The sequence below is a fragment of the Candoia aspera genome, chromosome 2, assembly GCF_035149785.1.
Source record: "Candoia aspera isolate rCanAsp1 chromosome 2, rCanAsp1.hap2, whole genome shotgun sequence".
NCBI lineage: Eukaryota > Metazoa > Chordata > Lepidosauria > Squamata > Boidae > Candoia > Candoia aspera.
In genome coordinates, this window is record NC_086154.1 from 213,323,954 (window position 1) to 213,342,551 (window position 18,598).

The following is an 18,598-nucleotide window of genomic DNA, read 5'->3' on the forward strand; positions in this document are numbered from 1 at the left end:
TCTCTCTTTCTCTCTCTCCAATTTTTAGTCAGATCATCAACATTTCCCGCATCAACTGAAGAAATGGGTGTTCCCCCCACCACCCAGTCCCCTATAGCTATTGTATATATCAGGCTGGACCAATGGGACTGCTGTCTCTACATCTCCCCATAAGAGCCCTGGCTAGCAGCCAGGTCAGCTTATCAGTCCCTCATGACAGCACAGCTGCCCTTCAACGCCAGAATTGAGCCGCTTCTCCCTTTTTCTCACCCCATATGCGACTCACACCAGCAGAACTGCAGCCGTGACAGGCCACCAAAACCCATATGCCAGAGATCCATATGGGGGTAAATTCGCCCATGAGAGAGGGGGTAGTTCCACCTGCCTCGAAAGAAGCAATCGTGTACCCTCTCTTCAAGAAGCCAGGACTCAATGGTCCTGGATAATTTTCATCAGTCTCCCACCTACCCTTTTGGGGGAAGGTTGAAAGGTAGTTGAAATATAGCTGCAAAGGACTCTGGAAGAAGGGGATTATCTGGATTCATTTCAGATAAGGATACTAAGTTCACAAACCTCACTTTCTAATCACTTTCAGAAATTACCTATTAACTATTTAAAGCTGTTAGAAACCTTCAGAATGACAGGTTTGAAAAATCTTCATCGGGTGAATTTATCTTCAACTCTGAACAAAAGAAAAATTAATTACAAGCTTAAGAATTTATTTACTTTTTAAAAAATATTTATTTATTTAAATGTATTGACTGCCCAACTCCAGTGGACTCCAGGTGGCAGACAAAACTAAGATAAACATAAAAACAGCTAAAAACATTGAATCATACAGGCAGCCCAGGCTAAAATAATCTAATAGCAAAAACAACAACACAAAACAGGGGCCAGTGAACAATTAATAAACATCAAAACCAGGCCTGGGACCAAAGCTGGGTTTTCAAAGCTTTCCAGAACCCCAGGAGAGAGGGTGCAATTCTTATCTCTGGGGGAATGCTGTTACAGAGGGTGGGGGCTGCAACGGAGAAGGCATGCTTCCTAGGTCCCAAAGGATGCCAATGTTTAATGGAGGAGACTTGGAGAGCACCCTCTACGCTGGATTGTAGTCAGCAGGCAGAAACAGTTGGAGATATGCGGTCTCTCAGATATCCAGGCCCAATGCCATACAGGGTTTTATAGGTAATAACTAGCACCTTGAACTGCACTCAGAAGCCAACTGGCAGCCAATGCAGCTCACATAGCAATGGTGACACATGGGCACACTGAGAGGTACCGGTGCATTTTGAACCAGCTGTAGCTTCTGGGTGGTCTTCAAGGGCAGCCCCATGTAGAGCACATTGCAATAATCCAATTGTGAGGTGACCAGGGCATGAATGACTGTCTGAAGGGCCTCCTGATAAAGGAAAGGGCGTAACTGGCACACAAGCTGAACCCGTGCAAAGGCCCTCCAGGCCACAGCTGCTATCTGCTCTTCGAGCAGAAGCTGCGAGTCCAGAAGGATCCCCAAGTTGTGCACCAGTCTGGACTGGGGAAGTGGAGCCCCATCCAAGACCGCAGATGGTGACATCACTGACCCAGGGGGTCCAAACAGCCACAGCCACTCAGTCTTGTTAGGATTAAGCTGAAGTTTATTGTGCCCCATCCAGACCTGAACAACCTCCAGACACTGGGTAAATACACTCACACCTTCACCTGTGCTGCTCGGGGTGGAGATGAAAGTTGAGTATCAGCATGCTGATGATACCACACCCTGAATGGGTGGATAACTTCACCCAGTGGTTTCATGTAGATGTTGAACAGGAGAGAGGAGAGCATTGAGCCCTGAGGCTGCAGACATGATTTCTCCCCCCCTGTCAACACTGACTGGAAGCGACTGCTGAGGAAGGAGGTGAACCACTGAAGCATAGTGCCTTCCACTCCTAACCCCCACAGCCGGTCCACAAGTTTACTGTGGCTGACAGTATTGAAAGCAGCTGAAAGATCAAGGATCACTAGGATGGATGCACCACCCTATCCTGGCTCCGCCAAAGGTCATCAGCAAGCTCTGTAACCTCTGTAACCTCCTCTGTAACCACCTTTTTTACAAACTTCACCAGAAAGGGAAGATTGGAAACTGACTGATAAATCTCCAACAGGGTCCAGTGATGACCTCTTGAGGAGGGGGCATACCACCACCTCCTTCAAAGCTGATGGGACCACCCCCTTTCTCTCAAAGAGGCCAAAAGCACTGCATGAACCCATCCTGCGGTCACCTCCTGGGCTGCTTTAATAACCCAGGAGGGGCCAGGATCTAACAAACAGGTGGCTGGACTGACAGACAAAAGGATCTTGTCCACTTCCTCAGACGTAACAGAATTGGACTCAGTCCAGATACATCACAAGACTGTTCCGTGGGCAACTCAATAGAACTTGCCCAGACTCTAACTCTGAGCAAATCTGAGCAATGTTATCTGCCAGATAGCATGAATATTCCTCAGCGGACCCCTGGAGATAATCCTGTGGCCCTGCCCTCCCCCCCAATATGGAGCAGGTCACCCTGAACAGGGCCACTGAGCAGCTATCCGGAGATGCAATAAGGGTGGAGAATAGTGATATTTTGCCATTCTTATCACCACTATGTAGGCCCAAATATTGGCTCTTACTCAAGTTCAGTCGGATTTGCTCTTCGTCTTTCTGCAGTGGCGTTCTAGGCATCACTTCTGGCAGTTCCTGAGAAAACCAAGGAGCATCCCAAGACTGGCGCAGAGAGAGAGAGTGCAGAAGAGCAATCTGGTCCAGGGCCTCCACCACATGCCTATTGTAGGCTGCAGCCAAGGCCACAGCTGAAGTGACTGATAGGTCCTCGAGAAAAACCCCAAGCTCCTTCTGGAACCCAACAGGATTCATCAATCGCCTGGGGTGGGCCAGCCAAATAGGTCCTCTCTCCCTGTGGAGGTGGGTGGTCCCAGCAAGTTGGAGAACAACCAGAGAATGATCTCTCTGTGGCAATGGACTGATTGTAATGCCCTTCAATGCCAGATTGCACTGCAACTGCCTTGAGACAAAAACTAAATCTAGTGTGTGACCTCCAGAATGTGTTGGTCCTTCTATCATTTGGGACAGGTCCATGGTTACCAGGGAGGCTATGAACTGAGCTGCCCTGGACTCAACACTGCCAGGTGGCAGGTTAAAGTTCCCAAGAACCATTAGCCTCAGGGACACCACTATCAACCCAGCAATGTGTCATGATCACCGTTGCGATGCTTGTGACATCGCAATGGCTCGCATGACAATGCAGGGAAATGGGTACCGGGCGGATTAAGGGAAAAGGCAACTAGCTAACAAAAGAGAGCAACAGGTGCTGGCAACAAAGTATCAACTCTAGCCAGAGGCGCGGAAGAGAGAGATACAATGTTGCAAAGAAGGTAATTGACAAGACCAGACCACGAGGCGCGCCCGAGCTGCCAAAGGGATTACGAACCTGATCGCCCGGCAATGAACCATCACCGGCCAGGGAAGAAATTAAGGAAACGCCCGGAGCACAGGAGGGGCTCCACGACCCCTCACCTACCGGCAACGGAACCGACGGGGCTCGGGGCGCACCCGAAGTAAGAAGGGGTGGAGCGCTGACCGGCGCGGGCTATTTAAATCCCGTTCTGGCGCGCTCCACTCACTCTCAGCTTTTCTAAGGGCATGCATTCTATTCCCAAGTAAAACCAGAACCTAAAGTCTACTCTAGCGTCTGTGTTTTTATTGGGTCTCAGGCAGAGCCTGACACAATGGAATCCAGCAGCTAAAGCAGGGATGATGCTGAGCAGCAGGGAGGGCGGTACAGCAGCAGTAATACCAACTGTTCCGAAAGGCCTAACTTAAGCCAGAGAGCCTCACATCCAGTTATCTGCAGAGCAGAGCCTAAGAGCCCTCAGCGATTTGTGGATGACAATAGCCACTCCCCACTTTTCTGAGGTTGTGGCTGGTGCCAAACCTGAAACCCAGGTAGGTATATTTTTGAGAGAGGAAACCACCACCCCAGCCCACCCAGGTCTCAGTTATGCATGCCAGGTCAGCACCCTTATCCACAATTGTGGATGAGGGCAGCAGCTGGAGCCCAGGGCCACCGAGGATCTGTCTACCTGGTCCTGAGGGTGAGTGCTGGAGGCCAGATGTCAGTATGTCACTCTCAAACAGTGTTCCCGATGTCTCTGAGTGTGGCCTAGCCCCAGATTCCTGCCATATCTCCCTCTGCCCATCATAGTACCAATAACACTCCCCACCCTCTTATCTCCCCCAAGTCCACCTGGACTCCTCTGTCCTAGGCCTCCACATCCATACCTCCCACCCTCCAACAAATTCCCTACCCATACTGAACAACTACCACCAATACAACAATACAAACACTCACCCCCACTGTGACCACATGTGTCTTCCCACAGGCCCAGGGCCCTACCAACTGCTCTGCCCTAGGCACTCTGCAGCACTAAAGCAGCTGGGCACCCCCCAGAGTGCCCCTGAGGCCTCTGTCAACCCACTAATGCCCCCCAACTCAGGTAGGTGATCAATACCCAACTTGCCAACATCCAGGGGGCAGAGGGGGCATAAGGTAGTCCTCCCCACACTACGCCTCATTTGGCCTCCAATCCTCATAGCCAGGCCCTGCTAGGCCATTGCTCTGCTAGCTTCTCCACCCTTCTGCAGCCACAACACTACCACTGCCTGACCTCAAAATTGTGCTGGCAGATCCCCTATGTCCACAGTCCTGCTTCTGTTGCGGCATTCTAATTTCAAACTGTGGCCTCCTGGCCCAGCAAAGCCCTACACAGCTCCAGTGTAGTGGATTCCCTGACATCCCGCCACTCTAGGCACTGCGCCTCCCATGGCCCAGGCCTGCTAGTCCTCCAACTCTGCCCCTCTGGACCTGGTGCCATGACTCCAATGGCCCCTGAGATTCCAACCTCTGCCTCTACTGAGGCCTCCAGCTGGCACCACCATTGTCAGCCTCTTCTTGCCATCACGCCGCCACAAAGATCTGCTGCCCCCTCACCAGCAGGAGCCTGGCAGCTGCACAAATGACCGCAAGAGTAGCTCTGCAGTGCTGCCTCTCTGCAAGGAGTACTCGGCGCGTTGTGGCTCGTTGAGTAAACATAACAAATGGGTAAATAAACGTAGCAGACTAAAACATTCATCCCTGATGTTATAGTTACAAAATTTACCAACCCCCCCCTTAAAGACAGTATCCTAATCTCAAAAAACAAACTCAGCAAGCCCCTCTGAAATCACCACACTTCCGGACCACCATCTTTACTGTTGTTTTACTGAATTTGAAATAAACAGCAAAAAACTAAATAAGATTTTTATCTAAGCAAGTTATAAATGGATTAAGGGTCCAGATAAATTTGGAATATTGACTTTTACTATAACATTTTGTAATTAACTATAAAAAAAACTTCAGGGAAACAGACTTATTTTGGTTATTCTGGCAATTGTAAGTCATAACAAAAGGTAAGTGATGATTTTAGAAACTAGACACTAGAGGGGACTAAAGATTTTAAGCAGAAGGAAAAAAAACATACAAGCCTGATGTCAATTAATACTGGCACTTACAGAATTATACAAAAGTTGTAACATCAGAAATATTAAAGGAGATCTTTGAAAAATGGAGCCAGAAGTTACTAACCACAATATCAACACTGTCAGTAATGATGTCTGCTTCTATGGATACACTATGTCTAAAAGATGTTACTAAAGGAATGACAGATGTGGAACAAATTTTATCCGATAAGGTAAAGTACAGAATGCGGAACTACAAATGAAAGACCAAGAGAATGATTTGGAAAAGGATACTTTATTGGAGTTTTTCTGAAACTCCCTGGCTTTTTCCATTATCCAGCGGATATTGGCAATTTGGTCTCTAGTTCCTCTGCCTTTTCTAAACCCAGCTTGTACATCTGGCAATTCTCGCTCCATGAACTGCTGAAGTCTACCTTGCAGGATCTTGAGCATTACCTTACTGGCATGTGAAATGAGTGCCACTGTTCGATAGTTTGAACATTCCTTAGTGTTTCCCTTTTTTGATATGGGGATATAAATTGATTTTTTCCAATATGATGGCCATTCTTGTGTTTTCCAAATTTGCTGGCATATAGCATGCATTACCTTGACAGCATCATCTTGCAAGATTTTGAACAGTTCAGCTGGGATGCCGTCATCTCCTGCTGCCTTGTTATTAGCAATGCTTCTTAAGGCCCACTCAACCTCACTCTTCAGGATGTCTGGCTCTAGCTCACTGACCACACCGTCAAAGCTATCCCCGATATTGTTATCCTTCCTATACAGGTCTTCTGTATATTCTTGCCACCTTTTCTTGATCTCTTCTTCTTCTCTTAGGTCCTTGCCATCTTTGTTTTTGATCATACCCATTTTGGCCTGGAATTTACCTCCGATGTTTCTAATTTTCTGGAAGAGGTCTCTTGTCCTTCCTATTCTATTGTCTTCTTCCACTTCCGCGCATTGCTTGTTTAAAAATAATTCCTTATCTCTTCTGGCTAACCTCTGGAATTTTGCATTTAATTGGGCATATCTCCCCCTATCACTGTTGCCTTTTGCTTTCCTTCTTTCTTGGGCTACTTCTAGTGTCTCAGCAGACAGCCATTTTGCCTTCTTGGTTTTCTCTTTCTTTGGGATGTATTTTGTTGCCGCCTCCTGAACAATGCTGCCAACTTCTGTCCAGAGTTCTTCCGGGACCCTATCTACTAAGTCCAGTCCCTTAAATCGATTCTTCACCTCCACTGGATATTCCTTAGGAATATTAGTGAGCTCATATCTAGCTGATCTGTGGGTCTTCCCTAATCTCTTTAGTCTGATCCTAAATTGTGCAAGAAGAAGTTCGTGATCAGAACTACAGTCAGCTCCAGGCCTTGTTTTTACCGACTGTACAGATGTCCGCCACCTTTGGCTGCAAAGGATGTAATCAATCTGATTTCGGTGTTGTCCATCTGGTGAAGTCCATGTATAAAGCCGTCTCTTAGGTTGTTGGAAGAGAGTGTTTGTTATGCAGAGTGAATTGTCTTGGCAAAATTCTATCAGCCTATGTCCTGCTTCATTTTGTTCTCCCAGGCCATACTTACCTGTAATTCGAGGTGTCATTTGACTGTCCACCTTAGCATTCCAGTCTCCTGTGATGAAAATAACATCTCTTTTAGGCGTGTTGTCCAGTAGGTGCTGCAGATCCTCATAGAACTGCTCTACTTCAGCTTCTTCAGCATTTGTGGTTGGGGTGTATATTTGGATCACTGTGATGTTAGATGGCTTGCCCTGAATTCGAATTGAGATCATTCTGTCATTTTTTGGGTTGTATCCAAGCACTGCTTTAGCCACTTTACTACTAATTATGAAGGCTACTCCATTTCTTCTGTGGTCCTCTTGTCCGCAGTAGTAGATCTGGTGGTCATTTGATGTGAAGTGGCCCATTCCAGTCCATTTCAGTTCACTGACGCCCAGAATGTCTATCTTTAATCTTGACATCTCACCAATAACCACATCCAATTTGCCCTGGCTCATAGATCTTACATTCCAGGTTCCGATGGTGTGTTGATCCTTAGAACATCGGATTCGCCGTTCACCACCAGCACCGTCGGCCGCTAGCCGTCCTTTCGGCTTTGAGCTAGCTGCGTCATCACGTCTGGGGCTAGTTGAGCTCATCCTCTGTTCCTCCCCAGTAGCATTTTGACCATCTTCCGACCTGGGGGTCTTATCTTCCGATGGTATACCGACATATCTCTGGTTGTACTGATCCATTTAGTTTTCACGGCAAGAATACTGGGGTGGGTTGCCATTACCTTCCCCAGGGATCGCATTTAGTCTGACCTCTCTGTCATGACCTTCCCGTCTTGGGTGGCCCTTCACGGTTTAGCTCATGGCATCATTGAGGTGCTCAAGCTCCAGCACCACGACAAGGTAACTATCCTTTGCTGAAGAAAAGACACTAGTTATCTTATTAAAGTATTAAATCTAATCCCTTGAAAAGTTTCTTTTAATTTGTGTACTGATGGAAATTTATCAGAATGAAGCACATAGAAAGACACAGCAGAACCTTCATCTAAAACAAAGAGAACACCTTCCAAGTCACCTCTGAGGCAAAAATCCCCTAAGATATTTCTGAGGTAAAAGCTTCCTTGTATTCCCAGCAATGATCACTCTCTGTTGACATTAACATATTCTTAGACTATTTGGTAAACAATACTTATGTTCATCTTGTAAAATTCTGGTTCTTCAAGGTCTGTCACATTCTTCTTTGTTTGAAAAATACAAGATGATGCCATAATAAAATCATGGTGGAGGACTCTTAACACTCTGCACAGCACAACATCCCAGTTTCAATTCCTATCTTCTCTATTTAGGACTACAGCTAGCCAGGTAGGAGGAAATATGCAGATGAAGTTAAAACAGACTTTCCCAATGCAGTGCCCCTTAAACATGTTTCAATTGCCCAGTGCCTAAATTAGGATGAACACTGGCCATGAAGGCTGGAAATATAGAGACTTGCATTATCTGGAAGTCATTGGGGCAAAGGAAAACTGCCTTACAGACTTGCACCCATCTTGGGTTACAATAATTAGTAAAATGACTGTGTCCCATGAAATAACTTCATACACTTTTAAAATATGAAACTATGTAAGTAGTGTGTGCGTGCACGTGCCTTCGAGTCAGTGTTGACTCCTGGCGATTGCCTGGACTAGTCCCTGCAGTTTTCTTGGCAAGGTTTTTCGGAAGCCTGCTTCCTAGGGCTGAGAGAGCAACTGGCCCAAGGTCACCCAGCTGGCTTTGTGCCAAAGGCAGGACTAGAACTCATGGTCCCCCAGTTTCCAGTGTGATGCTTTAACCACTACCTCACACTTGCTCTCAAATACATATTAAGGAAATTAATATGAGCGCTTAACATTTAATTTGCAGGATCAATAATTCATCTGGCGTTTTCAGGAATACAACAGGTATCTGGAAATGTTACCTATGGATCTTCAAATTTTAAGCCACCTTTGCATTAGGTTTCATATTTTCATTAATAATGGCCCTCAAGCATAAATAAAAAACTCAAAACAGTAATTTTCATCAATGCAGTTTCTATCAGGAAAGCAATATATTATAGCACAAACCATGATGACAGTGACAGCATATGCTGAAAATTATGACATGTACCTATTTCTTTTATCGCTATTTAATGTTCCATAATTATGACTTAAAGTTGTATTGAATTAACTAAGCACTTGGTTTCATGCAGTATATTGAAATGATATCTTACTACCAACAAAGTAAGTTTTTTAAAAAAAAAATTATCTACATAAAGTAATAGTCTATTGATTATTGATGTCAGGTTAAAATTAGAAGTAGTATGGAGGAAACCTCATTATTTAATTGTGATTTTATTCTAAGGTTTCCTGTGAAAAAGCACTGGAAATAACAAACTAGAAACAGTGCACAGATAGTTTTTGATGTTTTAAAGTAAAAACCACATATGCTGGAAAAGACACTCAACTTTTACTTCTATGGAATCAAGTTCCTGAGCTCAGCTCCAATAATTTTCTCCATTCCCAATTCATTTTTAGTATCAACAAATAAACAAGAGGGGGGAGAAGGAGAGGGATTTAAGATCCTGTGCCTGTTTACTGTTAAAACCCTACCCTGCTTTATATATAACTTGGAGAGATAAATGGGGATTAGCATATATTGCATATTTATTGTTTTTTGTGATCCACCAAAAGTCATTGGGAGTTGGGTGGTGTACCAACTGAATAAAATAGATAAATAAATAAAATATATATGGTCCAAAGACATTTTCAAGATGTCTTGAGTTCCGTATCAGTACAACTGTACAAAAATGGAATCTTTTATAGTTCAATCTTGAATATATAAGCACCATTCCAAACTAATTACATGAATCTGACTTCTAATCATTTTTTACTTGATCCAGACCATAGTCATGACATCATACCACATCAGCAACAGCCTCAGAATTAAAGGAAGAAACACAGGAGATTTCTCGTGACTACAAAAAATTATTTTTAAAAAATTCTCTCATACTCAGGCAGTAACAGGTTCTTTCTCATTTCATGAGAACATTCCTTTGATTTCTCAGTAACTTTTGATACCATTAATCATGGTACCCTTCTGATCCAACTATGGGGATGGGAAATGGAAAGCAGAATGTTGTGGTGGTTCTCTTTTCTCCATGGCCAGTTGCAGTAGGTGTCGACAGAGGATAAGGAATTGAACTGAAAGCCCCTGATTTGTGGGGTACCACAGGGCTCAATACTCTTGTATTTCTGGTTTACCATTACATTACATGAAACCACTGGGTGATGTCATCCATCAGCACAAGGTCATGTATCATCAGTACAGTATATATAGATATTCAGCTATATATCTAAACTGCTGGCCAACCAAATGATGCTTGGTTGCTCCTGTCATGACACCTGTCTTTGAAACAGCATCCCCCTAAAGATTTGAATGGCATGTTCCCCTTTAAACATATCTTGAAACTGGGCTCTTTCTCCAGGCTTTGGGCTAAGGTGGGATGTTTTAATGGTATTGGGAATGACCTTGGGAAACAGGGGAAAGAGCTGAAGACAGGGCAATGGTTGGATAAGTGGCAGCTTAGCCAGCAAAAAGAATGTGGGCATGGCAAACATCTCAGAAGGGACTCTGCCTAGTTTCTTGTAAAGGCGATGGGGGGGGGGGGAATGTACTTTCAGACTGGCAAGATTCTGTTAATGTAACCTTACTATAAAGTAAAGCTAGTACTCCTGGGTGTGCATCTTGCCTGGACTACCCCACAAGGCTGACATGTGGACTCCCTCTGTGAAAGCTTTTACTAGCTTTTAATGGACATTTGATATTGCTTGTTTTTAATTCTGTATACCAAGAGCCAACTCAAGGAGTTTCAGAGGCCTTAGAAATGTGAATTATAAAAAAATATAAATACATTACACACTTAATACAGAACCAGAAGTCAGCCTCTAGACACAAACTGGGTAGTTTGTAAATAAAAAAGATTCAAGTCAACAGAGAGAAATTGTATTCACAAGATGCAGTAATTCACATACCCAATACACTGCGCTAGATTAAAATGTGATTGGGTAGTTTGTAGAGAATGCTATGGGAAACCTAGCCATTGCCTTAACAGGTTATGTGAAACAGTACATTAAGCCACAATATGGTTTACTGAGTTGGACGTAGCATCTATGTGATAGCAACTGTTTCATTAACTCAGGCTTGGGGATTAAGTGTATTGTGTGAACTCAGATAGTAAATCACAAACTATGCAGATGATTTTACCCTAGTATTTGAGCAAAGCCAGCCTGTGGTTAGCTTATAATTCAAAAGGGTGTCATGTGAACCCAGAAAATGAGATCTGAGCATTTAGTGATCCCCTTTCTAGGTTTAAGGCATGTAGAAACTAAACAAGCTTGAGCTCTAACATCTCTTCCTCCACTTCACTCTGATATTCATCATGTTTCATGTATTTGTGTTAGTCGCGGGGAAGGAATACTATTCAGCAGGTTAGAATCTGCTTTTGTAAGGGCGAAGTCAGCATGAATAGGAACAAAAATACTGACATTAAAACGGAAGACGGGGAAGGACGGGGATGAAGCGAAAGGACTAAAAGCTTCCCAAACTAACCACATCTCCTAGCGCAGAAAGGACAAGGATTCCCCCTGCTTTTAAAACTAACATGGGCGCCGCCGCTGAACGGACAGGTCACGCGCAGGTTAATAAGGCACCTGCTGAACCAGCCCATTCCATCCCCGCCAACGCCATCCGGACGCCAGCTGCCTGCGAACCGGCTCCCCGCTGGCTGGGGCCAAACCCTGTCCGAAGCCGAGGGGAGTACGCAGGGGGGATCCGTTACCGGCCCCGGCAGGGAGGCAGAGACTCACCGTGAAAGGGTGGCCGCCGACGTTGCCCACGGAGAAGCAGTTGTCTCCGGGGTTGACAGCCCCCGTTAGCACCTGGTGCAGGTTCATAGCAGAACGACTCCTTCCTGCTCCAGGCCGGCTGGCCGGCCACGCAACCACCTCAGCCCACCGCCCAGCCGCTGTGAGCTGCTCGGCCGATGCTCAGCCCCTCAGGAGGAGGTGACGGGCGCACATAGCGTGGGGCGGGCCTCCTCAGAGGCGCCTCCCCGCCGTGGGCAGACCAAGATCTTCTCTCGGACTAACCGCGCACGCGAGCTCTCCTTCCGCGTCAAGACGCCTTTCTCCTGCGGTCTCAGTCCGAGAGAATGATCCGAAAGCTCATGCAGAGAAACATCGCGAGATCAATGAAACAATGACGTATGTCCTCTAACCGACGAACCTTTTTTGTTTTCCCTTTCTCTAACATACTAGGTTGGGCGACAGTGCACAGACGCATGCGCTGTCTTGAAAGACGGTAGTTGTGCGCGTGGGTCTGGAAGCAGGCGCAGTGTTAAGACGCGGCTCTGTTTTACGACAGTTATTGGCAGTCGGTCGGAAAGCCATATGGTGCAGATGCGTTGATACGTTTGTGCTTGTAGAATAACCGTCAGATTGAGGAGAGTGCAGTGACTAAAATGTGTGTGACGGTGGCGGTGCCGGTTTAGTTCCGTGCAGCGGAAGAGCTATTATATTCTGAGGGTCGATAAAGTTACAATGTTCAGATCAGGGGACCCAGCAACGCACGATGTGGGAACAAATGGGGTTTTCTGCCTCTATTAACACACAGTCCTATGTGTATTTATTTAGAAGTAAGTCCTATTGAGTTCAGTGGGACTTATTTTCGCGCGTGTAAAGGATGTACCCTTAGTTGGGAGTTGCATATGGGTTATATTGTCTGTTACTGTACCTCACTGAAAAAGTAAACAGTGAGAAATTGTAAAATTCATAGTGTTAGTTTCTCCCTATTGTACTGTGCATGCTAAATAGAAATACTTATTTTCTCATTTTATTGTGGAGTGCATTATATGTTTGAACTGTCAGTTACTATCCCTTTCCCAGCCTAACCTAACCACTTTAGCTGGGAATTACCTGAACTGATGTTTGACATATTGAGAGGGTACCAAGTTGGGAAAGGGTGGTCTATGTAGTAATGAAGCAAGGTACATGTGGGAAGGAACAATATCCTAATTTTGTAGTTTTGTTGTTTATTCGTTTAGTCGCTTCCGACTCTTCGTGACTTCATGGACCAGCCCACGCCAGAGCTTCCTGTCGGTCGTCAACATCCCCAGCTCCCCCAGGGACGAGTCCGTCACCTCTAGAATATCATCCATCCATCTTGCCCTTGGTCGGCCCCTCTTCCTTTTGCCTTCCACTCTCCCTAGCATCAGCATCTTCTCCAGGGTGTCCTGTCTTCTCATGATGTGGCCAAAGTATTTCGGTTTTGCCTTTAATATCATTCCCTCAAGTGAGCAGTCTGGCTTTATTTCCTGGAGGATGGACTGGTTGGATCTTCTTGCAGTCCAAGGCACTCTCAGAATTTTCCTCCAACACCACAGTTCAAAAGCATCGATCTTCCTTCGCTCAGCCTTCCTTATGGTCCAGCTCTCGCAGCCATATGTTACTACAGGGAACACATTGCTTTAACTATGCGGGCCTTTGTTGTCAGTGTGATGTCTCTGCTCTTAACTATTTTATCGAGATTTGTCATTGCTCTTCTCCCAAGGATTAAGCGTCTTCTGATTTCCTGACTGCAGTCAGCATCTGCAGTAATCTTTGCACCTAGGAATACAAAGTCTTTCACTGCTTCTACATTTTCTCCCTCTATTTGCCAGTTATCAATCAAGCTGGTTGCCATAATCTTGGTTTTTTTGAGGTTTAGCTGCAAGCCAGCTTTTGCACTTTCTTCTTTCACCTTCATCATAAGGCTCCTCAGTTCCTCTTCACTTTCAGCCATCAAAGTGGTATCATCTGCATATCTGAGATTGTTAATGTTTCTTCCAGAGATTTTAACTCCAGCCTTGGATTCCTCAAGACCAGCTTGTCGCATGATGTGTTCTGCATACAAGTTGAATAGGTAGGGTGAGAGTATACAGCCCTGCCGTACTCCTTTCCCAATCATAAACCAGTCCGTTGTTCCGTGGTCTGTTCTTACTGTTGCTACTTGGTTGTTATACAGATTCTTCAGGAGGCAGACAAGATGACTTGGTATCCCCATACCGCTAAGAACTTGCCACAATTTGTTATGGTCCACACAGTCAAAGGCTTTAGAATAGTCAATAAAACAGAAATAGATGTTTTTCTGAAACTCCCTGGCTTTTTCCATTATCCAGCGGATATTGGCAATTTGGTCTCTAGTTCCTCTGCCTTTTTTAAACCCAGCCTGTACATCTGGCAATTCTCGCTCCATGAACTGCTGAAGTCTACCTTGCAGGATCTTGAGCATTACCTTACTGGCATGTGAAATGAGTGCCACTGTTCGATAGTTTGAACATTCTTTAGTGTTTCCCTTTTTTGGTATGGGGATATAAGTTGATTTTTTCCAATCTGATGGCCATTCTTGTGTTTTCCAAATTTGCTGGCATATAGCATGCATTACCTTGACAGCATCATCTTGCAAGATTTTGAACAGTTCAACTGGGATGCCGTCATCTCCTGCTGCCTTGTTATTAGCAATGCTTCTTAAGGCCCACTCAACCTCACTCTTCAGGATGTCTGGCTCTAGCTCACTGACCACACCGTCAAAGCTATCCCCGATATTGTTATCCTTCCTATACAGGTCTTCTGTATATTCTTGCCACCTTTTCTTGATCTCTTCTTCTTCTGTTAGGTCCTTGCCATCTTTGTTTTTGATCATACCGATTTTTGCCTGGAATTTACCTCCAATGTTTCTAATTTTCTGGAAGAGGTCTCTTGTCCTTCCTATTCTATTGTCTTCTTCCACTTCCGTGCATTGCTTGTTTAAAAATAATTCCTTATCTCTTCTGGCTAACCTCTGGAATTTTGCATTTAATTGGGCATATCTCCCCCTATCGCTGTTGCCTTTTGCTTTCCTTCTTTCTTGGGCTACTTCTAGTGTCTCAGCAGACAGCCATTTTGCCTTCTTGGTTTTCTCTTTCTTTGGGATGTATTTTGTTGCCGCCTCCTGAACAATGCTGCCAACTTCTGTCCAGAGTTCTTCCGGGACCCTATCTACTAAGTCCAGTCCCTTAAATCTATTCTTCACCTCTGCTGCATATTCCTGAGGAATATTCGTGAGCTCATATCTAGCTGATCTGTGGGTCTTCCCTAATCTCTTTAGTCTGATCCTAAATTGTGCAAGAAGAAGTTCATGGTCTGAACTACAGTCAGCTCCAGGCCTAGTTTTTACCGACTGTACAGATGTCCGCCACCTTTGGCTGCAAAGGATGTAATCAATCTGATTTCGGTGTTGTCCATCTGGTGAAGTCCATGTATAAAGCCGTCTCTTAGGTTGTTGGAAGAGAGTGTTTGTTATGCAGAGTGAATTGTCTTGGCAAAATTCTATCAGCCTATGTCCTGCTTCGTTTTGTTCTCCCAGGCCATACTTACCTGTAATTCGAGGTGTCATTTGACTGCCCACCTTAGCATTCCAGTCTCCTGTGATGAAAATAACATCTCTTTTAGGCGTATTGTCCAGTAGGTGCTGCAGATCCTCATAGAACTGCTCTACTTCAGCTTCTTCAGCATTTGTGGTTGGGGCGTATATTTGGATCACTGTGATGTTAGATGGCTTGCCCTGAATTCGAATTGAGATCATTCTGTCGTTTTTGGGGTTGTATCCAAGCACTGCTTTAGCCACTTTACTATTAATTATGAAGGCTACTCCATTTCTTCTGTGGTCCTCTTGTCCACAGTAGTAGATCTGGTGGTCATTTGATGTGAAGTGGCCCATTCCAGTCCATTTCAGTTCACTGACGCCCAGAATGTCTATCTTTAATCTTGACATCTCACCAATAACTACATCCAATTTGCCCTGGCTCATAGATCTTACATTCCAGGTTCCAATGGTGTGTTGATCCTTAGAACATCGGATTCGCCGTTCACCACCAGCACCGTCGGCCGCTAACCGTCCTTTCGGCTTTGAGCTAGCTGCGTCATCACGACTGGGGCTAGTTGAGCTCATCCTCTGTTCCTCCCCAGTAGCATTTTGACCATCTTCCGACCTGGGGGTCTCATCGTCCGATGGTATACCGACATATCTCTGGTTGTACTGATCCATTTAGTTTTCACGGCAAGAATACTGGGGTGGGTTGCCATTACCTTCCCCAGGGATCGCATTTAGTCTGACCTCTCTGTCATGACCTTCCCATCTTGGGTGGCCCTTCACGGTTTAGCTCATGGCATCATTGAGGTGCTCAAGCTCCAGCACCACGACAAGGTAACGATCCTTTGCGGAGAATTTTGTAGTAGCCAAGCTTTTATGCTGATGAGTATGCATCCTAAATGTGATTCGCATATAGTTCTTAGTTGGTGGGATGCACATAGTGGTATGTTGACTTCCAAAGTAGTCTCTGTATTGGAGTTGTATAGACTAACTTGATAATGCTTGCAATAAAAGTGGCTTTGATGACATTTGTTGACTGGTAAAGGCCTTACTGTTAAATGGGAATGCTGTATACGGCACAATAAGACTAAGGCTCCTAACCTACTCTATACCTATATATTATTAAAAATATGTGAAAGCCTTGACCAAAGGCATGATGGGAGTAGAGGTCAATATCCATGCATTTATTTATTTAATTTTCATCCTGCCTTTATTATTTTGATAAATAACTCAAAGCGTGGAGCATACCTAATACTCCTTCCTCCTCCTGTTTTCCCCACAGCAACAACCTTGCGAGGTGATGACAACCATGCAGATGTAATATTAGGAATATAAGAGAAGTAAAATGGTAAAGAGCATTAATTAGTTAAATGAAATAAAGAAATGAAAAAGGCTACAATAGATCTGATTATAGTCTGAACTTGAGTTGGTAAATACACATACAGATTTAATTATGAGTGAAAGGGCTACAGTGTATGTCAGGAAGCATGAGTTAGTTTCAATCTAGGTTGCTGTGGGGTGTGTGAAAGTAGGAATCTATAGATTGGTAATAGCATATTCTTCAGTGAACAGTGACAGGATATTTAGAAATGGGTACTGAGAAGAACCATGGATTATTCTAAATGAATGCAATTAAAGAGAAAAAATATTCTAGAAGATGACATGAAGTGGATGGGAATGAGATGAGATTACAGAAAAAGTGATTAAGATTCAGAGACCCAAGAGTGGTAACAGTCTGGTGTTCGCTTTAAAAATGTTCTGAATATATGGTTTCAGCATTAATTAGATTTAAGGTCACCTGGATCCAAAACAACTCTGGGCAGCGTATGTTATAAAAGAGTAAAAAACAATAGTAGACCAAGAAATCATGTTCAGGCTCATACTGGTTCATCCAAACTCAAACAGATCATGTCTTGTCTTAGTATATTGTTTTAACCAGGCTATGTTAAACCATAATATGATTTTTTTTTTATTAGTATGTGGTACAAACAGTTTTTTTCCATTTGTTGATTATATTTATGGTTAAGCATACTATGCAATCATTGCAAATATGTTCAATACAAAATACAAATACAAAACTACAACTCTGGTTTCACATGGGACAATACCAATTAGCAAACTTGCCTTAATTTTACACAGCTGTGTTCTGTAAGTCTATGTTTATACAGCAGTGTAACCCATGGTTTTCTTTACCTTGATTAATAAATATATCCAATTGGCTGGTTCACACCACCAATTGTGGAGCTGTGATCCCAAGAAAAGGCATTTATGCTTTAAGGAGATGCATACACCCCAAAGCACTTTTTTGCCTTAGAAAAGGAAGTGTTGCACAGCGCATTATGAAGATTTATGGAATATTCACTACAGTAGGCAAAGGACTTATATGTGAAAACTTCTTAGATTAATCCTATGCTATTGTAGCAAATCACTTTTACCCCCCTGTAAATGTGCATAAGATTGAAGCTTCAACTACAAAATGTTAATGCAGCTTTTGCCAATCTGGTAAATATGTTGGGATTACCCATTGGCTGGGAATTTGGGGAGTGGCAAGTCCTAGTACTTATGTCCCCCCAAAAACAAGGTACCACAAACTAAGCCAGCATTTTAGTTTCACATGTTGTGTAAACCAATTCCATGATCAGTGCTTCCCAAAACTGGGTAAATTACCCCAAATTGAGTAGAAGAGGTTTTTCTTTGGGTAAGGAGACACAAACCCATTAAACTTAGTCCTTTTTACCCAATGTAGGTAAAACTCTATCTGATAAGCGGTTTTGGGTAATGAAGGATAACCACAGGTAAACCATCTTCTGAGCATACAGATTTGAAAGTTAATTGGGAAGATTAGATTAATGGGGCTGCTGTGTTGGGACAGATTACAAGACTCTTATTTCTAAACGTACTTCCCTGGAATTAAACCCTTCTAACTAGGTGACGCCTTTGCAAATAAACTTTTGATACTAAACATACCGCACCCCTGCTCCTCGCAACACGCAAAACTAAAATGCTTTCCAACTGGACCCCCTTGCGGCCAATGGGAAACCGCCTTTTCATTGGTTGAGGATGCCAGGAAAGGGAGGCGGGACATTCTTAATCACATGTTCAAGCTTTGCCTTTCGGAGTTTAG

General features: G+C 44.2%; 1 protein-coding gene across 2 annotated transcripts in view; it reads right to left on the reverse strand.

Annotated features, from left to right (window-relative positions):
- DMXL1 (Dmx like 1) overlaps positions 1 to 12,250 on the reverse strand; it is a 110,837-nt gene extending 98,587 nt beyond the window's left edge. For both annotated transcript variants that reach the window (XM_063295308.1, XM_063295307.1), the window contains exon 1: positions 11,895 to 12,250. In XM_063295308.1, the coding sequence (XP_063151378.1) occupies positions 11,895 to 11,981 (87 nt within the window). In that variant the 5' untranslated portion in view covers positions 11,982 to 12,250. The remainder of the gene's footprint in view (positions 1 to 11,894) is intronic.
- Positions 12,251 to 18,598: the final 6,348 nt, after the last annotated feature.